The 26,228-nt window shown below is 32.3% G+C and overlaps 2 protein-coding genes across 2 annotated transcripts; one reads left to right on the top strand and one right to left on the bottom strand.

The window, feature by feature from the left end:
* Positions 1-28: 28 nt before the first annotated feature.
* LOC148618997 (uncharacterized) lies at positions 29-16,225 on the top strand. Its single transcript, XM_088578469.1, has 6 exons — positions 29-100; positions 8,364-8,474; positions 10,231-10,422; positions 10,851-11,086; positions 14,582-14,729; positions 15,185-16,225. Coding segments are annotated over exons 1-6 (792 nt in total). The 5' UTR covers positions 29-98; the 3' UTR covers positions 15,288-16,225.
* A 1,823-nt stretch (positions 16,226-18,048) lies between these two features.
* On the bottom strand, positions 18,049-26,145 carry LOC148618996 (ubiquitin-conjugating enzyme E2 S-like). The gene is made up of 5 exons (XM_088578467.1): positions 26,010-26,145; positions 20,938-21,085; positions 20,264-20,454; positions 19,877-20,013; positions 18,049-19,083 (listed from the first exon to the last, which is right to left on the bottom strand). Exons 1-5 carry the CDS (start codon positions 26,016-26,018, stop codon positions 18,945-18,947), a joined length of 624 nt encoding a protein of 207 aa, XP_088434593.1. The 5' UTR covers positions 26,019-26,145; the 3' UTR covers positions 18,049-18,944.
* Between the last annotated feature and the right edge of the window lie 83 nt (positions 26,146-26,228).

The raw sequence follows: 26,228 nt of genomic DNA, 5'->3' as shown, positions 1-26,228 counted from the left end.
AGGTGTAAAATTAGATTCTATTGGTCAAATTCTTTAAGTGCAGAAGAATTGGCCAATCGTAGAAAGCCTATCATTTAGTAGCACAGCGTCCATTGAAAATGTAAGATACGATTGTCCTATGTAACTCTAACATCGCAAAAAATCATTCCCATCCTGGAGTTTATCACTGGAGAATTTTTGTTTTGTTTATTTTTGAATGGCAATCTTACATTTGTTCTGAATATTGTTTCATTTTGTGTACAAACACAGCTTTTTTGTAGATGATTTAGGGGGGTAACACGAATCACCGGAATGCCCCGTAATCACCGAAATGCCCCTACAAATCACCGGAATGCCCATTGAAATCACCGAAATGCCCCTTCAAATGACTTTACATGATGAATTTCATAAAGATTAATGCTTAAAATTTTCATAAATGCATAATTCCTACCATAATTAAATATTTTAATTTTAAAGTGTTGTTTCTCGAAGCGTCAATTAGTTCAAAGAGCGATAACTCTTGGAGATAAAGACTATGTTGCGCAATCTCTAGTAATTACCAGTAATCAGGTGGAAACTCAATATGATTTATACTTCATAGACTTTAATTGATAACTAAATGCTGAAATTAGTTCATAATATTTATTTATTGGTACACAGTCAATAATATGTCAGCAAAGCAGATAGCAAATTCTTACAAAACACAGAATATATGAAGCTACTATTAAAAAAATGTAAGGATTAACACATCATAAAAATATAAATGATAATAAGCATGTAAAATCATTCAGCAACTATTTAAGAAGCGTCTCAGGCATATGACATATAGCTACTATTTTAAATCACATAACATGATTAAAATTCATCTGATTGATAATAAAGACGATAATATAATATATAATATAATACAAACAAACAATAAACTGAAAAAAATAATTTAGATGTCCATGCGAAGAGGTTTAATAGTAACAGTGGAGTCCTACCCATTTCTGGGCATCTCAACAACAAGATACGGCGTACGCACTGTTAATATCAAACAGCTGAACATTCACTTAGCTGAACATTTACTTTGTTTTCGTTTTTTTGAATGTCTTTGTCCTCTCGTTAATTTTTCGTTTGTGCTGACCAATCTTTTTGCCTAGTGACCTGGGCTGAACTACAGTCATTTTACCGTCCGTAGAAGTAACAGTCATTTTGTCTTTGGGAATAAATTGTCTTAAACGCTTGTAGTGTCTGTCACGCTCCTCTGTCGTTTTTGATACCCAAACAGTCCTTGTCACCCCAAAGTGTTCGTAGGTCTTTGCAAGCCTAAACTGTCCTGTGCCAACGATTGCCTTCCTAATGTCTTTAAATTGGGCCTCTATGAGAGTTGTCAGGATGTTGACAAGGTCTAAGAGGGGTTTCGATTTCCAATTTATAGCTTGCTTTAAGATGTGATTGAGAGATTCTGAATTATTGTTAGTCCATGCGTTTTCTACTAACCCGGTACATAATGGTTTGTTGACTTTTTCTTTCAAATTTGATTTCCTTTCACTTTTTTTTGGAAGCAATACAAACCATTTCTTAGAAAGACTGTTTTCAATTCACCAGCTGGTGTTTTTACGTAATAAGTTTTTGGGGTCGTACCGGAATTGGTGTTCCAGACACCACAGTCGTCAGAAAATGAGCTTTTTAGGCCATTTGATCGTTTCTCTAAGTTTTTTGCATTTTGTACCACAAAAAAAACATCAGATTTGACGCCTGAAGGAATTGTTTGATGGGCTTTAGAAAAATTGTAAGTTTGCAAATACTGTAATAGGTCATTTACATCTAAAAAGGACTTGTGAAGACACCCACTGGAAAAAGGATGGACGGAATCGTCGTAAATAAAATTAGAAAAAATGTGTTCCTCACTCTCGTCATCGTCATCTGAAACCCTTGTGCAATTATTGTCTGCACTGACATTTATTTGATCTACAACAATTGGGTCATCTACAACATTTGATTGATCTGCAACATTTGGAAGTGACTGATCTACATTGTCTAATTCTGAATTAGCATACGACTCATCAAGTGTGACAACAGAACATGGTTCCTCAGTTACCAAACTAATCAGGGGTACAAAATGATTGGGAGAAAATGAATGACCTGAAAAAATCATTTGTGTCCACATGAGAGTAACAATCGGTTGTTCAGATACATTTACACTCCTACCAACTACTTTCCTCGTATGAGGTTCTGACACAAACTCTGCTAACAACTGAGGTGGGTAGTATGACCTGATGGGTTTGCCTAGTGCAGCACTTAATGCATACATGTGCATCATACTAGAATATGCGTTAATTTTGAGAGAGTCAATTATAATGTCTTTGTATGTACCGGGCACGATTCTGTTGTCTTTGACAAGGTCGATGTGCTTTCGGTGCGCGGTATCGTAGAACTGTGGATGGGTCAGGATCTCAATGGACGAAAGTAACCTTAACAGTACATGGAAGGACTCAGTCCCAGTTAGAGCTTTTGACACAGATCTGTACATACAGTTACCATCACCTACAGTCTTTGCTGGGAACACACTAGAAAGCAGAACAGGATGATACATCCTTAAAATGTCAACAGACACAGAGTCGATTGTTAAATGAGCTTTATTTATTTCGGTCGGTTCAGGAAGTTTCACACCGTAAGTCTCAAGTAACAAGGATTCAGATGTCGCAGCCGCTTTCACTACACTGGGTTTGCTGTCTAAAACCGCCAAGACTAAACTAAAGATTAAACTAATAATTTGACATTTAGCTGAACATAACTCATCAATTATTCATCTAAAATCAGACACTCTGAGTGAATATTACTCATAGCAATTAGTTATGAATCTGTATATAAATTCCAAAAAAAAGATTTCATTGCCATTCCTCCTTCTGTTCAATTTATTTACGTTTCTGAAATACTACCTAGAGGAAAATTCAAGTATTCGGTGGAGTTAACGATTGAACGATTCAATTCACAAAAGAAGAAAATAAATAAGAAACTGCAAAACTTTGCCAATGCTTCAGTGATATCTATGAAGAAAATAAAGTACCCAGAAGACTACATCAGAGATTGTGTGCATTTGAATGATAGTGGACAAAAAAAACTTTTTTTCAACTTTAGAACAGTGGTTTTGTCGACAAGATTTGGACATGTTTAATGCGGAAAGTTACTTTCTAAATAAACTTGTATACTCACAATATTTTATCTAGTTGATAACATGAACAGTGATGTTAAACTTGAGATTTAAAATAAATCGTTTTTTACATTTATGTCTTCAGCATTTTAAATTTACAAACTGAATAGACTTTATGCTTTAAAGCTATGTACAGTGTAATTCTCCGTGGGGAAAAATTCAGTATGGTACTAATTATGATAGACTTGATAAATAAATATATGAACCCGGATTTAAAAAAAATATATAAATGAAATTTTACCTTTGCAAGGATTTCTGCAGGTCAAACTCGCCATTCACAAAGCAGCATTTGCGGCAGAGGAAGGTCAGCATGGGTTGCGACCATGACTTGAGCTGCACATCGGACATGGGTACACATTGAACATGCAACCATCGGGTGCACAAATTACATTGTATGGTGCCTTCACCACATTCATTTTTGCATTCAGTGCAGGGGTATAACCCAGCCATACTGAATATCAGAATGTGGTATGATTGTAGAACATAAATATATTTAACCTTATATACATTTTTATTTTTTAATGATGAGAAGCGGAAGATCAAATACAAGTTTAAGATCATAAAAAAACTAGTGTCAACAATTATTGTCTCTTCATTAGAAATTAACTAATTAAGATTGCATTTTGGTGATAATTATTAAATTCTCAGATCTGATTTATAATTAGCTTGTATAATTATGTAAATGACCCTTGAACGACGAGCGGTAGAACTTATTATCGGCAAGATTAAAAAAAGGGCAATTTTTCAATTGTCCTTTTTTACAAAAAATAAATAAATTATTATTTGTTATACAACTGATTGGCAAATAATTTATTAAACAGATAAAAACTTGCATCGTTTTCTGTATGTAATCGGTTATTATGCAGAGTACATTCATGTTTCAATAAGCGAGAGTTATCTTTCTTTGATGCTAATATTTATTTCTTTCAATAAAAAATCTTCGTGTAAAAATATCAAAATTTTATTATGTAGATATACCTCATAACATCTCATAGAATCAATATTTATAAAATTTTAATAGTTTTACAACAAAATAAGGGGCATTTCGGTGGCATTCCGGTGATTTGTAGGGGCATTTCGGTGATTACGGGTCATTCCGGTGATTCGTAGTACCGAACTTAGGGGGGTGTTTGTTTACATCGGCCACAGGTAGACTCCTGCAGACCCTTTCCTAACAAAACCTAATAGCGGTTATGTCTGTCAAACAAAACTTGCCCTTAAAACCAATGTTATTCTGTACATTATATACCTGACAGTGATTTGCCTGATCGACAGTTTTATTGATCTTCTACACCTTTGGCTCTATCTGTAAACAATTCATAAATTCACATTCGTCATTTTGCTCCGAATGACCGCAGTTTTGTCTCTAATTAAACTTTTGATGCCAGTGAAACAATGTAATTTTAAATTGTGATGTCATTGATCTTCAAGTTGAAGGAGAATTCAGTGAGAAAACAACATGAAAATATATTATTTTCGTCAATGGCGCCCACAAGTGAAAATACGTCTATAAAATTGTACACTGTCACTGTGAATAGTTGTTTATTTTGATATTGCAAATAGTTTTTAAAATTTTACATCAACAAATGTATGGTAATTTAAAAAGAATGCATGATGAATCATACCATAATGAAAACGGACCATGACAAAATTCGACTACACAAAATTATACCATAGTGGAATCTGACCAGTGTGCAACAGCATATTTATTTTTATGCTTGCCTCACTATTTATTAGTTAGAACAAGAAGTATTTACTAGAATTGCAAATTATTATAGTATTCTATTCACTTGGGTTTGAAATTACGAAATGAAAATTTCTATTTAGGCCAAAAAAAAAATGTGACTTAAAGGTTCTCAGGCACCGCTGCATCCCTATAAACCCTCCTGCAGCTGCAATTTTTATTACGGTAAAGTCCTGAAATTTTCATATCCAGTCCGGAATCGACTTTTGATTAATTAATAGTTTCTGTGCGCTTTGACAGAAAGCTAAAAAATACAATGCGAAAGAGGCTGTTATTTAACATCATTCATTAAAAATGAAAGCATGTCTCGTGGTAGAGAGATGGCTCTTATTTCTTGCCATATCTCATATTCCAGTAAAGGTTTAATGCCGTGGAGTATTTTATATAACTTCTCAATCCTGTATGTTTACAGAAGTGTTCAATTTGATGAAATTTCTTGAAAAAAAAGAAGAAAACTTGCTTCTGATAAAAAAAAATAAAATAAAATAAGCCTCCCTCCCGCTTTTTCTTAAAAAGTGGCCTTAGAATCTAGGCATATTTTTTTTGTATGGCCTTAAGTGTATGAGTGTGTGGTTTTCTGGTTATACATTTTTAATTTAAAATTACTGTGATGCAGGGACTTTATATTACACTCCCTGTGAGCAGTGCTTTCATTAAGAGCCGGTACCCGGTACTTTTACCCGGCTACAGTAGTGTCTGGTACCGGCAGAATAAAATAAATGCAAAAAAAATCATGAGGAAAAATCTAGTAAATAGATATCTAAGATCGTTCCTGTAGGCTGTAGGCAATGGGTATGTCTCCAAAATCGCGATCTTTAGTCTTTATTATTGTTTATATCAATCGGTGTTCTCGTTGAGGTCCGAGTCAGATTCTAATCGCTAAAGCGCTTTAACCTATGACGTTTTAACATAGTTTCTATTTATAGAAAACATGTGGTGAGTTAATAATGTCAAAGCAATCACCAAATATTTTGTGCGAACATAGCTAAACACAGGTATGAAAACGTGTCAAACAATGCCGTTCGTATTGGAATTGCCCCATACCCATCATTTTCCCCCATATTTGTTGTGATTTGTGCAGACGAGTGCAGGAATTGTTAGTGTTGACAACAAGTCAACAGGTGAAACAAACTTTTACAGAATATGATTTAAGAGATGACCATTCGAATCAGTGGGGAGAGGGAGTTTTGGTAAAAATATTCTGGCAACCCAAAGTTTGAAAAGAACATGTCTAGCTTTTGCTGACAAGAATATAAAAAAAATATTGGATCGGAGATTCAACACTGCTATGAATAATAATAGAAAAGTCAACCAGACTTAAACTGCCAGCCGTGTTCTTTTTCAGAAGCAAAGAATTTCTTATCAGACTGATTTTTAGACCAACATTTCACAATAAGACACATGTATGGCAAGCCAAAGTGGACAAAAATTAGTATTTTCCAATATTAAAAAATGATTTTTCAATATTACAAATTCATTTTCTGATATTACAAATTAGATTTCTTACATCACAAAACACTTTTTTAATATTAAAAAATCATTTTTAAATATTAAAAATTCAATTGAATTTGTAATATTAAAAAAACGATCTTTTTATATTAGAAATTGATTTTCTAATATTAGAAAATGGATTTGATGTATTAAATTACGATTTTTTAATATTAGAAAATCATTTTGTAATATTAAACAATGTGACTGATTTTGCAATATTACAAAGTGATTTTCTAATATTACAAATTAATTTTCTAATTACAAATTCATGTTCTAGTATTACATATTCAACTTGTATTATTACAAAATATGTAATATTAGAAAATGAATTTTTAATATTACAAAATGAATTTCTACTATTAAAAAATCTTTTCTAATGTTACAAAATATTGATTTTTGTCCACTTTGGCTTGCCATACACATGCAATTGCTCTACGTGTCACAGTAATAATTAGACAATAAACAACAACATAGTTTTATTATGAAAATAATCAGCACTAGGAACCACCACATGTTATGGTATTTCATTTAATAAATGTTTAGTTTTTTTCCTATATTTTTATTTCCACGTTTTAGTGTTCAAATTTTGTAACAAGTAAATAAAAACCTAAGAACAAAATATGATATTTATCAAAATTTCATATAAAATGACATAGTATTAAACAGTCAACAATGTTTATCAGCATTAGTCTAGATATGGATCTGGTGGGAATCATGGGGAGCTCCTGGATTTCAGGGTTTTGAGACAAAATCAGTTATGATTCATCACACATCATATATCTTGATTTCAAATTCATATATTTTAAACAAAACAAGCAAATATTGCAGACTTAATCCCATATTTTCAAGTCAAAATTTAAATCTCAAAAAGGCTAACATCCAGGAGCTTCACCAAGGCGTTGCCCTGGACCCACTGGGGGCCTTAACTGGCCCCAGACTCCTTGCCGAATTTATTTGGTATCTCCTACTCTCAGTAAAGATCTCCTGTCTGAAAAATTAATGAAACCCCTGTGTGTGATGCCATAGAACTTCTACCCTAAAGTTTTTTTTATTTTTGAAATGGAACTTTACATTGTACACAAAATGTATACTTCTTTGAAATCTTATTCAGTCTATGTATAGTTTTAGTGTGTCATAAGTTTTCATAAGCTGTACATGTATATTGATATTTGTTTATGGATTAGTTTAATTTGTACACATCTGGGTGTTCTGTATTTATATGTGGCACTAATAATTTATCTCATTTGTCTTTGTGTTAATACTCACGTTTTTAAGAAATTCAACCAAAGTTTTTAGAAAGAATTATTTTTATTTTCTTATTGGTGATTATTTATTTTAAAATGTCTTTCAATGTCTTGAACAAGAACTTCTTCAGGAATACATTGTGTCTACCCTGTTAATATTAACTTTCACTCTTTATTGTTTAATTTACTTTGGTAAAGCAGGAGTACTATTTGTAAGATACGTATGTCATTAGAACAAGCACTCATAAATTTTGTTGTATTTCTAGTCTGGTTTTGTCACGTTCCAATTTTGTAATGGTCCATTTTTGGTTTGGTGTGAATCATCTGTCACTTAACATGTTGTCATCAAAAGGATTGATGTTGTTCTGAAATTGAATCAAGAAAACCTGTTAATTCTACCTTGCTGCAAGGTAGTCAGGATTTCCTAATGACTTTATTAAGGCTGAATTTCTTTGGTTTTCTTGAAGATGTGTACTTTGAAAATTCAGGTTTCATAAGCTGCTTCTGTAAGCTGAAAAAAATTGAATTTCCAGTAAATACCAATCATATTTCTAAGCTTCAAAATATGCTATTGCTGGGGGTAAAATAATGTGACTTAAATGGTCAGCCCCGTGGTAAAACAATGATAAAATGGAGTTTCCATAATTTATTTCATAAATGTTATTATAGTTAATGCTTTCATCAAATTTGAATGTATTTATAATGATAGGGCAGGAAGTGAGAGAAAAAGCAGAGAAAGAAAAAAAAGTGGGTCAGAAAAAGGCAAAGATAAAAGAAAAAGAAAGGCTTCAGAATCAAGCAGTGACTCCAACAGTAGCAGGTTTGTTATTAGAATGGCTGCTATGCAGTCCACTGACTGTGGAAAATGTAATACATAGAGAAAGAACAGACATGGTGAAACACAACAAATGCACCACGGTATATCCCTATATAAAAATAGTCAATACAGAGATCACCAACAGGCCTTCTGTTAGTGTAAACACACCCTAAAGTAAGCTCTGAAAGGCCCTGACAACAAAATCTAATACATATGAACAAACATTGAATTTAATCACTTTTTCCTACTATTGGAATTCCTTGTTCATCATGTTGTGTCAATAATTGTCTTGATACAACAGGTTTTTATGGTAAAAGTATTTAAGCTTTCAATGCATGTTACCAATATTTCTTGCATAGAAATATGTTTGCATATGCAAGTGAACACACTCAACCTGCACTATGTACTTAGGTAAACCTTGTCATGTATGCATGAATTGGTAAAACGATTTTGTTAATAGCAAAGTTAGCACAAATTTTACTTCACACAATTCATACCCAAATTGATTTGACAAAGTATATTTTCAGAGCCAAATTTTTAAAAATGAAAACCCCCTCTTTCCACTATTTGCTAGGACTTCTAGTATACATGTATAATATAAAAGGATATGGTTTAACAAGGCATGAAGTAGCACTAATGGTTGAAGACTATTGTTTCCTAAAGTCTAGTGCTAAAAAAATAACATGAATATACCCACCAGACCTTACATACCCTTTTAAACCACATTTTCAGAGGAAAAAAATATGTTATTAATAGTACTGTAGGATGGGTGGACTGGTAACTGCAAAAAAATTGTAAAAGCCATTGGTGGAATCTTTTCAAATTCAGATATGTTATGTGTTTTGCATTTAGTCCATTTTGAGAAATGGACTTTTTAATTGTACCTACCCAAAAAATCTGGTTTGCTGTCAATTTGGAGGCCTCTTGTTTTTTTTTTCTTCTGTTTTCTGAATGTCACTATTTATCAGATATATTGATACATTTTATATCTAAATATATTTTTGCCTCATGAATGTTATGTACTTGTGAATTGCTACTTTCAATACCATTTATCATTATCATATTCTTGTCTTTTTTAGGTATGGTAAAGTGGGTAAAACAATGTATCAAGAAGCCAAGTTATGAGGGAGATAAGACAACTGGCATGTTGTGTAAGGCTGGAATGTAGACATGTCCTGAAGCTTTATATTTCAGCAAAATATTTACCTGGCGAGATTAAAATAATACCTTGGTGTAAAATAAAATATATGTACAAAAACTGGACAGCATTATAGCTTTGATAAAGTACAAAAGTTCTAGTAGAATACAAATCAAATATAAGTACTGTACATGAAGTACTGTGTTTAGTTGAAACAGAATCACTGTTTAAATACAAAGCCGAACGTTGCATTTGCCTTATAAACCAAGACTGATAGATAGATCAGGTTCAGTCACTGAGGTGCTGAGCAAATAAACTAAAAATAAATGTAAGTGTAAGTGTCCATTTTCTTTTTCTGCTGTTTCTCTAAGCCAAACTATGGAAAAATGTTCCACCAAACAATTGTCAGTTTCAGAAAGTACTTGTAGTAGAAGAACCTGCTATGTCAACAAGTATTACTGGTAATTAACTCTCGCTGTACCTTGCAGTAGTTCGTGTTATGTGAAATGTTTGGTTAGAATGCACTGTTCCACTGTAAATGTGCATTCCATATTTTTTTTTATAAAGCCTAAAATGAATTGTTCAATTTTAATAACTATGATATTTATGATGTACTTACAGCTCATCTGGAAGTTCAGCCGGGAGAAGTAGATCCAGGTCCTCCTCCTCCAACAGTAGTTCCAGCAGTGGAAGTAGTAGTAGTTCCGGGAGTAGCTCATCCTCTCGTTCTGGTAGCTCCAGTTCTAGTCGATCATCTTCAAGTGGAAGTGACAGGTCTCCAAAGAAAAGAGAAGCTAAGAGAAAAACATCAGAGTATGTTATTTACTTAAACAGAATACACTTCTACTCCACTCTGTCTTAATGTGCAAATTACTTATTGTCTTTAACCAAGCAATGCCAATAATGAAAAAACAAATGCTTTTAAGATATTGAAGCTACTACTACATACTATATAGAAAAACGTCATGTGAAAAAAGCTCAGATTTGTCTATTCATGATATAAGTTTCTACTCTATCTTATAAAATATTTTGTTAGAAATTAATTAATGTATATGTAGGAGAAAATCTGCTTGGAAAGCATTTCCAGCTCCAGTAGCCTACCAAATCAATGTCGGAAGTACCTCTAGAAGAACATTGTGGTTTAATGGAATAATATAATTAAGCATACATAAATCATTGCCTTTAATTTTTATTTATTTATTTTTATATATATTCAAATTTCGGGTATGATTTAACTGTAGGTCACCCAAACGAAGAAAAAGAAGTCCAACACCAAGGCCAACAAAAGTACATATTGGTCAGCTTACAAGAAATGTCAACAAAGATCACATACAGGAAATATTCTCAGTGTATGGTACACTGAAAAATATTGATGTTCCTACAGACAGAGTACATCCTAACTTCATTAAAGGCTATGCTTATATTGAGTATGAAAATCCTGATGATGCTGAAAAGGCAATCAAATATATGAATGGAGGTTAGTTGTGTCAGTTAAACACACACTTCAGGTGAAATACCAATCTGATTAAATCTTTACCAAGCTTCACCAACCAGGCTATGTGACCCACAAAGTCACTTGTAAAATAAAATACTGCACTCTTTTACCTAAATGGAGAAGTTAGTCACCCTTCATATAAGGAATTACCTTATGTCATCTCACTTTATAATCCTGCAAAAGTCTGTCCAATCAAGCAATTTCAAAGCATCAGGTAGTATTTAACACACTTTGGAATGCCAGATTATTGTGAAAGTTCTTTAATTCAAGAATACCATTTTTAGTGGATAAGAGAAGAATCATAAGCTCATGGATTCTTGAATTTGTAGTTTTGAGGTTTTGGGTATACACATCAATAAAAATCTCCTTTTTGTTGGGAACCAAATTTAGTGGTTTGGCCTACCCACGAAAACCACAAAAATTGGTTACCAACAAACAACAGTACTTTTACAGCATCTACACTTTCCTAAATACAATACCATGTGACTTTTTTGCTGGAAAATAAGCAGTATTTTTTTCCTATGAATATACATCATTTGTTGTATGAATACGTTTTTTGAGGGCTTGCCACCTTTTCTACTTGCATAGGCTCAATATCTGTGAGTACCAATTTAAGTTCACCTAGCCCTCAGGGCTATGTGAGCTATTGCCATCACTTGGCATCCTTTGTCATAAACATATTTTCAAAACTGTTTTTCTCTGATGCTATTGGAACATTTAGAACCAAACTTGAAGAAAAAATATAGTAACTACTTATATATCATTCAATACCTCTTATATAACCAGTAGATATGTTTCTTGCAATCAGTCAGTTCAATAATACTCTAATATTTCTGCATATAGAATTTAGATCTAGTCTTCATTTATATCAACTGAAGAATTGAGGGACTCCTTTTTGGCCTTGAAAAGATATTTAATAATAAATTTGCATTGAAGAAATTTAGTTCTTGCAATAATGTGTCAAGAAGCATAAAATATGTTAAGCATGTTCCATTTAACACACTTAGTTATATTATATATTTATTTAAACATATTTATTCAAGTATATGAGCTCAGGCAAATACAGTACACACATTTACATACAAACTCATGGTAGGATTCGGAAAGAAGATATATATTTTATACAAAGTTCCATGTCCTTTAGAGTAAACTTGCAAGAAAATTCTTATAAATAAGATGCATGTGGAATGATTTTCATAATTGACTAGTAAAAAAGACAGACAAATAGAAAAACAAAAATGGAATTACAAAATTAGTGTAGAGATGCAGTACATGGAAGTCAAGCATTTATAAACCTTTTACTTTTGATAATAAACTTCTGAACCTTAAGAAAAACTTCTACATTTTGTTCAGCATTTAGAATATTTGAGCCATACAACAATACATTTACAGTAATAGGTACATCAAGTGCCATAGAAAATATGATTTCGTTTTGTAATAAAGTATATTTGGGACAAAAGAGCAAAAAATGTGAAGTTGATTCGACATAACCACAGGTGCAATTAGGGGAATTAACAAGGTTACGACTGAACAGATGTTCGTTGAGTGAAGCACTGTTCATTCGCAGTCTGGCATGTAATATTTGCCCTAGTCGTGTACCAATAAAGTAAAGATTCTGGCATTATATCAAATGTTCCTTAATCTTATTTCTAAAAATGTTAGTGGAATTAGAACTCCTGGTTTTCTAACGAAGTTTGTTCCACAGTTTAACTGTTGCAGGCAGAAAGTATTCAGAATAGAAGTTAGTTCTTGTGCAAATTTCTGAAATATTTAATGATTGTCTAGTATAATGTCCATGCAAGGAATCAACCGAGTGGAATTAACAATTGCAAATACTCTGGAGTTTCCTTGTTGATAATCTTATATAATAATATGAGTCTATGTTTTCCCCTTCTGTCCGAAAGTTTTTCCCATCTCGTTTCCTTAAAAAGTTTATTGATAGATGCTAATTTGGTCCCTCCCATCACAATTCGCATAGCTTCTACTTGAACATTTTCTAGCTTGTTAACTAAGGACATTGTCGAATTGTCCCGAATAACATCACCATATTCTAAAATTGGCCGAATAAATGAAAAATGCATTTTCTCTAAGGTGATTCTGTCAAGAATGAAATGCATCTATCTTAACACACTTATCAGTCAAATTCTCAATTCTTTCATTAATAGTTGACTGTTTATAAGCAGGAAGTGAAGAGCAGTGATTTTAACAAAGTAAAATTTGCGAGAAATTTTAAATTGATAAAAGTATTTGGAAATCTTATGTCATCAAGGAAATTATTTTCATAAGCTGAAATTGATTTTATTTGAGTATGATAAATAGCCTTTTACTGTAGTTTTTTTTTAATGTTAATGCAAATTAACTTTTGGACAGTTTTAAAAATTCAGGGAAAAGGTGAAATTGAACCAAATTTGTATTTGTGTGAGAAGTTGGATCAGAGGTATGGCTTGACATTTCATTTTATACTTATTAGGGAAAAACAGTTCTTGATATTAAATATGAAAAATTTAAATGTATAATCTCAATTTTATTTTACGTCATGTAATCTTCAAAATATTGTTTATGGTATAATTTTAACAAGAATAAAAAAAACCTGCAGTGCTGACAGCACTTTGATTTTGGGTTATTTTTTATTTTATTAGGTCTCTGCCACTAAAAGTGGCAGTCGCCTAAAGTGATATATTCTTGACAACCTATGACCTTGAACAAATTCCAGTTTTTCACCGAGAAACTTGTGTCCAGACTGTTACTTTTTTGTCTTTTGATGTGGGCTTTTGATATTTGATATGTACGTAGATCAAATCATATGATGTGTCACATACCTATGACTTTGAACTTTGACCTCAAGGTCAAATTTCTGTTTGGTGACAAACTTGTGTCCATACTAACTTTTTTTGTCTATTGATGTGGGTTTTCATATTTGGCATATGGATATTTCATATAAAGATATGATTAGTACCATAGATAGTGTCCTATGACCTTGAACTTTGACCCAAGGTGAAATTCCTGTTTTTATTTTCAGTGACAAACTTGTGTTCCTGTTGTAATTTTTTTGTCTTTTGAAGTGGGCTTTTGATATTTGGCATGTGTGTTGATAACTTAAATCAAATTTGTATGTATGGCTTAATTGTCAAGAGGAAGCCCACATAGATGGATTCCTTCTCAGTGATTTTTAGATATTTCAAAAGTATTTCTCAAAAGTATGATCATCATGATTTCTTTTTATCTATAGAAAACATGGTTGCTTTTCGCAGAAAATGGAATGTAGCTTTTCAAGCTAGGTGAGCAATTCAGGCTCTTTATAGCCTCCAATTATCTGTCATGTAACATGTATATTTGTTCTTTGTCCTTATATAAATATTTGACAGTTATTATTCAGGTTCATCTTTGGTAGTAGTTTAAGTGTTTAACTGAAAAGGTACTAATTACAATTTGAAAATACCTGGCCTAGTTTTTGATGGATTTTTTTTTTGTTTATAGGTCAGGTTGATGGTCAGGAGGTTACAGCAGCTGCTGTTCTGCCACCTAGAGTAGTGTCCAGACCTAGAAGAAGTCCTCCAAGAAGGGGTCCACCCCCTCGTTGGGAGAGACCTTCACCACCTAGGGGCTCATACAGAGATAGAAGACGGTACATCCTTTTAAATACAAACATACCAAACATATAAATATTGATAATAATTTGTTGATATTTATTAAGACATCACATTTTGATGTACTGGAAATACTGTGATGTAAGAAATTTGTAAAGTTTCTAAACTGATGCTTTGCACCTCTGAATTATCTGTAAATCACAATAAAGAGTTTTGATTTTCTCAATTAACCTATGCAAAGTTTAAACTTCATCATTGAATTCATCATCAAGCAATGCAGGAAAATTATGAGCAAAGTAAAGAGAATGGATAACGATGACAATAACCTCTGTACTAGAGTGTATGAAAATTACTTCTCCCTTTTAAATAGAAACAAATTAATTCCTGGAATATTAAGTATAGATAGATTTACATCAAATAACAAGATTAAAGAAAGAGTTAAATGTAGATTTTAATTGACAATGAATTATAGCATGTATTGTTTGAATTTTAGATCACCTCCAAGGAGGCGTTCTCCTCCTAGACGTAGATCTCGGTCAAGATCACCTGCCAGGAGAAGAAGATACAGCAGATCAAGTTCCAGTTCATCTCATTAAACTTTATACGTCATCAACTATTGTTTCATATGGTCGAAAGTGCAGGATTAATGATAATCATAATTAAGTGTTTGGCAGCTGGAAGAATGAAATGTTATGATTATGTACTGTGATGTGATCACAGGCATTAAATATAGACTTTTGTCTTCTTATTTTTTTTAGGCTTAACAATAATAGGAACTGATAGCTTAAATGTGGTTCTATCTTTAGTCTTCATGAGTAGTTTAAAAAATGTTGGTGACTACATGTGCCGAGATTTTAGTCAATTTTATGCTCCTGAAAACAAAATTCTTCAGTAATAAATAATAGCAATTAAAATTTACTATTGCTCAGAAACAGTGTGATGATACTAGTTATGTTATGTTTTTATTATTTCATTTGTATCCGCTATCAGCTCTCACTCATCTATGTGATTATTATAATCTATTTAAATGTGCTATTAATGTGTTTAGAAGAAAGGGAAAAAATTCTATGAATTACCATTCTTTTACTTATTACTGTAGACCATATTTAACAAAGTAGTAATTATTTATGATTGGGGTAAGTCATTGGATAACATTGAAAATGTTCTTAGTGAAAAGACTACTGCATCAGTTTTCTTTCCAACTCTATTTTTATCAACTCAGACATACAGATTATTACTATATTAAATTATATTAATGCTCTTTCTTTTTGTCAGTTTTGATCAAAAATTAATTTTAATTTTTACTTCGTTGAGAAAAGTCCCTTGGAATAATTTGAACAATTTCATTATTTTGAGTTTGAATTTTTATAACACACTCTTATTTCAATGTGATTTCAAAATGTTCAGTATACTGAATGTAGCCAAGAGTCCTGCTAAGATGAGAGTTCTACTTTATATAGATTAGAAATAGTAGTTTATTCCTTTCTTTCTATGTTTTTAAATTACCAGGTAAATAAAATATGTATGAACATCATTTGATATCTGGCTTTTATCTTATAAGATCCACACTTGCATAAAAGATTCACCATTCAGACAAATAACTAGCAGATACATGAATACCTTAGGTTGTACATCACAAAAATTCCTAAATATTTGTAACGCACGAACATGTTTTTTTTTTATGTCCTACTTACATGTGATATTGTCTTTGATCCATGAAGGAAAAAATATCTTTTGGAATATGGTACAGAGAACACATACGTTTTATAAGATCCATTAGTGTTATGTTCTGCTGTCTAACTGGTTCACATTCTGGTAAAATTCAACTGTTAAACATCTGCAAGACAAACTGATGTATAAGCATTTTTTTTGTGTTTGGAAATCTGTTTTCAAAATTGTCCACATTAAGCCCAAAGTCTTCAAAAATAAAATTTGTTCGATGAGTGAACTCCCACTACAGAGATATGTCTCACCTGTGGCACATTGACACTATTATTAAAAATTTGATTGATGATGACATTGTTACTAATTTTGAATATTTGTATGGACAATTTGTAATATCCATACAACCCTATGATACCATCAAAGTGGACATATTCCTTAAGTATAGTTTATTGTTTGCATTCATGGAACTAGGACAAAGTGATGCTAATGCAACTATTGGTATAAACCTAGTACAATAATGACCTCATCAGTAAACTTAATAAGATTTTTCAAAGTCAATAGACTGACTGCAGGGGCATATGCATAAAACAGATACAGAATTGTGATAAACTGATGCTAACGCCACTGCATACAGAACATGATTTACACAGCAAGTGATTCGTATCTGACTGACTTAATCAGAGACTCAACATTAAATCTGGAGAAATTTTAAGTCATTTGACCTTGATTGAAATGACTAGGCATGCAATGGTTACAGAATTGTCAGAAGTCTTTGTTTTCTTATTAGTCCCCCTACCAGCTTTAGCTGAAGGGGACTTCAGATTTGGACTCCATCAGTCTGGAAGAAAGTTGAAGTTTTCCACACATTTTTTTCTAAAGGCTTGCAGATATTGAGCTGATTTTTTTGTATGTGAGTCTACCCTGATGAGTTACAAATCATGTTTATATTTAGTTTTGTTTTGCTGATTTTTGTCCAAGTTATGGCCCTTGACTTTACTGAAATACAAGTTTTCCACATTTTTTTTAAACACTTGCAGATATTGAGCTGATTTTTGGTATGTGAGTCACCTTGATGAGTTGCAGATCAAGTTTACATTTTGTTCCACTTTGCTGATTCCCCCCCCCTTTTGTTTATGATAGATTCAAGTCTCAACTTCACCATTAAATAATTCAACACTTCATGATTTATTTTCAGTTGTACCATAGGCTAATGAGACTCCTTATCGCCCCTTCTATCATTTTTTTTTTTAATTTGTAGAAGGGGGTGTGCAGATCGTCAATACGAATAAGCCCTAGTGGTCATAAGTAAATCAAGGTTAATTAAAGAACTATGATCAGGAGGTTTTTATCCTCCGCTGACATTTCGCAATTTTGATTGCAAATACTGAACTCTCACTGGCATTCGCCATAGCATTCCTACTGTGATAATGGGTCTCCACACCGGAGAGCGATTTAAATACAATAAATACAAATCTGCAACAGAAAACACTGAAATTCAGGATTTTTTTTTTGCAGACGCCATAAAAAAGTTAGGGTCGGTCGGGTTACCAGAAACACATTTTTTTTAGGCCTTATCAGGCAAGGCAAACTTATAGAAATAGTAAACTAAATGTTAATTCTGCTGAAAGCAGTTTTAAAGAAATAATTGTCTATTTACATTTATTTTTTCACTATGTACAAGGCTGTGAAACATGACAAAAAGGCAAACAAGAAAGTCAAAAAATTTCTCATCTCTGTTGAACTTCATTTAGCTTAGAAGGACAATATCAGCTTTTTATACAATTTTTTCTACCAGTAACTGTTATAACCAGTATGCAAAGGAATTCGTCCTTGCACCGTCTATAAAAATGACTAAGCCACCTTGCTCCAAAACATCTCGTAATGGTTTATTTTCACATTGTAATGTTTATTTTAGACAGGAAAGTTTCTAATACACAATTAAAAAGAAACATTTTTTTTCGAAATTTATTGACACGTATGATATAAAGAATTCATCATGATACAAATGAAATGGGTAAAGGACGTATTCACAATCTTAACTAATTTCATAAAATAAAAATCTCTATATAGAAAATACAAATGAGAAAAATTTCCCCAAGATATAAAATCAAATGTTTACACAACTAGGACAAAAATTAAATAAATAAATAAACAACTTAAAAAATAACACAAGATCACTGTGATCATTCCACTGTCACAATTATATTGCTGTTGGTAAAATATACAAAGTATCCACAGACATGTAAGTAACAGAGCTAGATCTTAAAGAAATAGGTTCTTATGATATACCTTTAATATAAAATATAACACAAAAGGAGAAACAAGATGAGTAGAAATTAGTTATGTCTTCTGCAAATATAATAAACATAATAAGGTTGTTTTATGGTACATGATTCCACATAAACCACTCAAAATTGTTCACGGGTTACATTTTAAAAATTCCTGGTACTCTTCCTCATACACATACAAATTGTTATTGTTCACACATTCCATACAACACCAGGAAATATCAATTGCATCCACATCTTCTCACATAATACTTTCATATAGTATGAAATAAATATGACAAAAATGTACATAAATATATATCACAATCTTTTTAACACTTTTTTCTTCTCCTTTTTCTTTTTGTCTATTACTTTTTTGTCTCCTGCATGCTTCTTTGCCATGGGACCTTCTAAATAGTTTTTACTGGGTGATGCAGGAATTGCAGAATTCTCTGTTGACCTAAAAAAAAAACAAGTAAAAGGATATTAATGTGTAAGGATAATGGAATCAGCAAAACTTTTTAAATTTTCAAGTTTCAGACATATCATAGACTCGATGCAATTGCCAGTATTGTGTAACATTCACTCCATTTAACTGAAATGTAGGTCCCCTGGCCTAAGAAAAGTTTAATATAATGTGATTACAATGTGGAACCTTAGCACATGCCCGCTGGCAAGTGGAAGTTGGTTCAGGATTTAAACAAATAATTTTTCAGTTAAGAGTTCACACAAAAAGATCAAAATTTAAAATTCTGGAAAGTAAATGTGATGGTCAATTATCATGCACTGTGATCACCTCCTAAAATGTACTTATAAACTGCAAATAACACATTATACTTCTGTATAAAATTTTCACTAGTGATTCTTCTTGTAATCCCAATTTGCGCCAGTCATTTTTTTCATGTTTTTTTTTTTAATTAAAATGCATGATCTATTTTAATAATACATACTTATCAATGAAAAAAAATACATTTTTATGAATACCAGTACATGTCTAATGATTCCCCAATCTAGCATATACATATCAAATAAATGGGTGAATATCTTTTAATTATTAAATTTTGATTTGAGAATTATAGTTTCAATGTAGTTTTTGTTTCCACCATTTTACACAATAAACGGTATCTAAACCAATCATCTGAGATTCAAGGCATTTTCACCTTTTAAAACAGAACACCTATATAAACCAGATAAATCCTTCAGTCTGGAATTGAGTTGATACAGATTCCAGTGTATTTTTGCTCAAGACTTACTTGAGTGGTTTGGCATGTATTTCTGTGTATAATTTTGCTCTTGTGGAGTAGTCCTCATACTGCTCTAGTAACAATTTTCCAGCTTCTTCATTCAATGCAGATTCTGGATTTGGTACAATTAATAAACACTTAACAGTCTGAAATGAAAATTACAAAGATTCAAACACTTAAAACTTCCAACATTTGTGAGATTTACTTAAACATTATTCCATTATAAATAATTTACAAATTTTAGTATTATGATTAAAAAATATATATACAATGTATCTCAGGTACAAGTACTTGAATTCTGATATGTCATGACTGCATTTTAAATGTCTCAAATGCATCTCACACACTATATCAAGCATCTTTCTCTAAATATCAGTAATGTACAGGATTACTTACCAAGAGTATATGTTTTATTCCTAATTCTGCCTTCCAGTCTTTTTTCAAAGTATTCACACAAATTTCACCATTGCTTGCAACATTAGGATGGAATATTTTGGTTAAGAAAAATCCTTTTGGTGGTTCTGAAGGAAAGTTTTTGCCTAGCACTAATTTCATTCTGAATGATCCCCCAGCATAAGGTGTTCCAGCTGAAATATCAATGAGAACATTTTTACAAGTAAAATACGGTCTACAACATGTTTTTGCAAGAATTATTATTACTAATAGTGGTTTACGTACATGTACTTATAAATGTGCTAGCATCATAGATGATCATGTTTTATTTTCTAGCGAAATAAAATCTCACTGGAAAATAAAACATATATTTTCAAGAAATAAAAAATTTATGTGTTTTATATAACTGTTGTTTCTAACCTGTAGGTCCACAATCCCAAAGCATATAACCTATATAAAAAATAGTAAACAGGTGCACAAACCAAGAACTAAACCCCAATCTTACTTTTGCAGTATATAACAAATGTACTCAAAGAAAAATGTAAAGCTAGTCTGCATATCAATAGTTTTTTTATAACACTGTGACTTGATTTTTGTTCTTGGGAAAGCATGGTTACCAATGTTTCTATTTTCCATCATCTACACTTGTAAGATTGATAATTAATTCTTTTAAATACCTGGACCCTCTATTTGTGCTTGAATGTCTGTTATATCCTCTTCATTGGGAAATATTTTTATGCCCTCTGGAGGGTCATTACATAAATCGGCAATTTCTTTTGCAACACCTCGGATAACTTGCGGTGATAAATTTTCTACATTAGAAATCTGAAAAAAAGTAGAATTCAAATAATTAACCGACTCATTTCAAATTTGTTAACTAAATACCATCAATAAAAAAAAAGAGTTGTGCTATCAAGACCCATCAGCATGATACACCTATCCCTTTTAAGATCATCTTACTCTAAATAATTAAAATTGGCTGAATGACTTTTTCATAATGTCAATTGAAGACACTGCTCAATATACATATACATGTAGAAAGTATGGTTGATTGATAGACTAATTGTGGCAGATATTTCATGTACATTTAAATTTCAGGAGAAGAACATCTGATTAACCACACTGACTCTGTATTGTTCAGAAATTATGCTTCATTTTGTATAAGTTCCATGTACATGTATATGTATGAATAAACTTTTATTGCTCAAAAACACAAAATCAAAAAAATTACTAGATACCAAAGTTTCATGAAACTTTGAAGTGGTTTTGAATTATTGTGGGAAGTGTAAACAACAGTTGGATGGGCAGGTAATAGGAAAATCGTACAAAAACTGTACGACAAATTTGCATGGTTTCTTAACATAATATGAACGATAAAACATGAATTATTGTAAACTGGAGTGAAGAATGTTTGAAAAAAAAGAGCTAATTAAAATACTTGGTTGAAATCGAATATTCGATAGATTTCAAAGATTTTATTTGGGGAATTAATAAGTTGTAACCATTCAGTCCAGTGTTAATTACATGTACTATGAAACAGAACAAGATCAATGGACCAAGACAAAACAAGGATATTAGAAACAGAAAAAATGTCCTAAAATTAACCAGACAAATTACAGTATGATATCATGCTAGTAATATTTAGAATAGTTAGAATTAAGTGTCACATGACTATTTATGAGTACTAAACAACTTTTATATAAATGACACATTGTCCATATTATTGTTAATAGTACTGAAATCTGATGGTACATCATAATATTTTCCCAAATACTTGGGGAAATCCCACAACTCAATGGATATCAGATAAAATCATTTACGACATACTCGTATGCCTATTTCTACATTATGTATAATGCCACAGTGACACCAGGGCCTAATGTAGAGGGACAAATGAGCACAAATGTTTATGCTCACTTACTGTCGTTCAGATGTTTTTGTAATAGATACTTGTAACACACTGTCAAAATAGTTTTTTTTTTTTTAAATTCTTCTTGTCATGGAAGTCTAGATGCTAGAAACTTTGCATGGTTTGACACTAACTTCATTTGTTTGGTGGTCAACAGGACTAATTAAGACGTAAAATAGGTAATCCGCAGACAGTAATGACAGTTCTGTTCTTAGATCTAATAAAAAATAAGGCAAAATTTAGATAGTCATAAAACTACCATGGGAATTTTTTAAGGAGTCCTCTTCAAAATTTGGGTAGCACAGGACTACTGGACTACTGTGTCGATCCCTGGATTATAAGGCCCCGAGTCCCACTTATTCTATTAGTGCTGAGTTGACACTTATTCAACAATGCTGTGATGTGATCATATTGTAGTATGTATTCGAGATGATTTTATTTCTGTGTAATACTGTATAACTGTCCCCAATTAATTTTTTTTGGCATAGTGTTAAATAATTAACTCGTACAAAATGTATCCCAGTTTCAGTGTTCTAGGATTTTTCAGAAATTGAGGTTTCCTCAGGAAAAATCCATATAAAATCAACTTTCCCACAGTCAATGACTGCTTTCCCAACAAAACAAATCCTTACAGCATATGAAGTATTCAACTTGCCATGGGAAAGTGTAACTAAGTACCTAACTTTCCCTCACCCAAATTTCACTTGCCCTGGGTAACGGAAAATAGGAATCCTAGAACACTGCAGTTTGTTATTTACATTTTCCAAAGTAGAACAGCATGCCCACTAGTTTTTGCATTTATGGGTTCATGCATCCCCAAACATTTGAATTTAGGGTTCAGAGATTTGTTTAAGGGTGACTGAATACAAATTACCTAACATATTCAAACTAATCCTTCACTTATGATGTACATTGTACAATGTAATCAAATATCATTCTTGTATGTTGATGCATTTAGATAATGAACATTCCATTCCAGAAGAATGAACCAATGAAAGACCAGAAATTCAAAGGAATCTGGGTCATTTCCCAAAGAAACCTGCTCGCCTACTGAGTCGTTTTGCCTACTTTCCTGTTCGCCTCGGGTTGTTTCGCCTATGTTCTACTTTGCTTTGGGTACCTCTACCGATGGTGGCCCAGGTTCTGCTGGTGCTGGGTTAGGTTTTTTCTTCACATGGTGCACATACATGTGCATGAAGGGAAAGGACAACATGGTTTGAAATGTGTATTTCCTTGATATTTCTAACTGCTTTTTGCTTTTTCGGTTATATTCCTCTAAACTTTAAAGTTAGTTAGCTTTTTACTTTAATTTCTTGAGAAGTTTAATTACCGTTTAATTAGTCAATTTAGCAAATATTAATTGCATTATACATATAATTTTTAATCACGATATATAATCAACGGTAATTTTCTCGATCTTATAAATTATTTATCATAAACAATAAAACCATGCTTGGGGCAGATCCAGACTTTGAAAGGTTGGGAGCCAGATGGTTGGTGCCAGTTGGTTTCCACAGAAAAGGGGGTGCAAGGGCATGATTTGCCATTGTTTGTCAATTTTACACATGAAAATGACAAATTTTCCAATAAAAGGGGGATGCCAACCCCCTACATCCTCCCCTGGATCTGCAACTGATTCTTGTTTATTCAATGATAAATTAATTGTGAAACTGATTAATTGCATACATGATGTTATTTATTTATTAATTATTGATAAATATCCATTTTCTTCATGCATATGCATGAATTAAAATCAATATTGACATTTTGTATATTTTAATGCACACTACTGTCAATCAAAATTTTAATTTCTCCACTCTTCACAGTGACTCCATCAAAGTAAAAACCTGGATAAAATTGCCCAATTTCAATAGTTTTCAATATTTTTTTCTGTCCTGTACAGAAACTTTATTAAACTACATAAAAACCATTAAACATATCTTGGCATAAAGACAGGAGAAGTTAATTACAATTTTTGACATGGTGACTCCACTGTGAAGAGTGGAGACACTGTGACTCCACTCAAAATATCTCCACTGTGGAGAGTGGAGAAATTAAAATTTGTGTTGACAGTAGTGTTGACAATACTACCAGTCCAACCTTAATCCATCCTCCCAAGTCAGGGTTTTCAGTCTACCTTCGCTCCCTCAAACCCATGACATCACCAGGGTTCTCTGGGATCTGAGCTCTGGGGTCCCCAACCCACAAAATTTATTGGGGACCCTTGAAAATCACTATAGGGGAGTCCTGGAGACTTGTGAAAATTCTCAATCAAATTACCTAAATCTACACTGGTAATACAATTACTCAACATGAATCTGGTTTGATTGTTAATTTGTCCAACTTAAATCCAAGCCGTCAGCACAATGAAACAGCTGCTCAGACGATTAGCGTGTGGTATTAACGATCGGCAAATATAACGTGAAAAGATAATCAGAGAGTCGTAAAATAAATATTTATTGTTGATTAATACTTCCTAACTGTCCAGTATATTGCATTAAAATTACTGAAGTCTATTTGATGACCAGACACACATCGGAGACATTGTATACAATGTGTGCATTTAAATTTCTAAAAATAGATAGTTATGTGCTAGGTACGTGAAGGGTTATCTTTATATGCGAGTAAATATAGCTCTGCATCCATTAAAGATCAAAATCATTTAACACAACTAATCATTAAAATAAGGATACATATAGATGTATAGGTTACATTTGATCAGAAATGTCTGTGGTAAACTAAAAGCTTTTTTTTTCAGCAGTCTAAAACAGATTCCAACTGCTTACTTCTCTGGCTACAAAGCACCATGACCAATGAAAATTGATTGAACATATAATGTCAGCGGAAAGGTAAACAATAACGTGAGGAAATGGACAATACGATATAGCAAGCCATAGTTGTAAGATGTCACAAAAGATTCAATATGTGCAAAAATGATAACAGAAGATTATATTTAGAGTCTTTACCAAAAAAAATTGACGTTATGTGTAGCCATTTTGTAAGTTATGTCGATGTGTTCCTTTGACGAGTGATTTGATTGGATGTTGGATCTGTGTTCAAATTTAGGTAACTCACTAGATGGTGCTGGAAGATACCAGCAAAATATGAATGAGTGATGTCAGGGGTTTGAGGGAGCGAAGATAGACTCAAATCCCTGACTTGGGAGGATGACCTTAACCAATCCAGTTCTTGTTTTTTCACATGTACAGAAACCTTCGACATTTAACACATATTTTATATCCAGGCGAAACAACTCATTTTGTAAAGCAACCAACCAGAGGCCAACAGGATTGTAGGTGAATTGACTCAATACCAATTCAAAGATTAGAATAAGGCCAACAGGATTGTAGGTGAATTGACTGAGTACCAATTCAAAGATTAGAATAAAGAATATTTTTAATGTATGTGCATGCCAGTTGATGATGATATTTCAAATCAGAGGAATTATCAACTGTCTTGGACCAACTACAGCAGTACAGAGGTTTAGTGGGAACACTCAGTCACATCTGAGTTAGTTTGTATGTACACTTAACTTACACTATGTTAAAGATGGACTATAACAACGGGGTCCGCTAGTTATATTAAGTCCCAGGTTATAGTTTGTGAATTGTGGTGTAAATAAATAAAAGATTGGGGTGCTGAACTGTGGAAAATGTTGTCTTGAATGTGGTCTGATAATGGGAGTCTTTAAAGCCTATTTTCTCTATTGGTAGTGTTAACTGCGAAAATCATCTGTTGACATCGAATGGAACAAAAGCTTGTAACCTAAAAATAAATCCGTGTATGTAGTTTGTCGAGGGAAATTAGTGGTGATTTATACTTAACGAAGTAGTTACTTACATTTGACATTATTTTAGTGTTGGATTGGCCTTATTTCGCAGGTTTTAGAATAAAATTTTAAAAATTTTGTGAGCTTGCCCAAACGTCAAACTTTTTCTTGACCCAAATTCGAAAATTAAAATAGGCTTCTCGTTGTGACGTGATTTGATAAATGATATTGATAAAATAAATTTAAATGCTAATTTGTTGCTAAAATTCAAATTAATTTACATTTTTATG

The sequence above is a fragment of the Perna viridis genome, chromosome 4 (genome assembly GCF_037379345.1).
Source record: "Perna viridis isolate PV_CMFRI_1.1 ecotype Kerala chromosome 4, ASM3737934v1, whole genome shotgun sequence".
Lineage (NCBI taxonomy): Eukaryota > Metazoa > Mollusca > Bivalvia > Mytilida > Mytilidae > Perna > Perna viridis.
The sequence above is the reverse complement of the archived record's forward strand: the minus strand, read 5'-3'. Positions and strand labels throughout refer to the sequence as shown.

Bases quoted from the DNA above. Each gene is read 5' to 3' on its own strand.
- LOC148618997 (XM_088578469.1), top strand. The intron at 8,475-10,230 runs GTTTGTTATTAG...ATGTACTTACAG, and splicing joins AGTGACTCCAACAGTAGCAG to CTCATCTGGAAGTTCAGCCG. The intron at 11,087-14,581 runs GTTAGTTGTGTC...TTTTGTTTATAG, and splicing joins AATCAAATATATGAATGGAG to GTCAGGTTGATGGTCAGGAG.
- LOC148618996 (XM_088578467.1), bottom strand. The intron at 20,455-20,937 runs GTATTTAAAAGA...TTGATATTTCAG, and splicing joins AGCACAAATAGAGGGTCCAG to CTGGAACACCTTATGCTGGG. The intron at 20,014-20,263 runs GTAAGTAATCCT...TTTTCATTTCAG, and splicing joins GAATAAAACATATACTCTTG to ACTGTTAAGTGTTTATTAAT.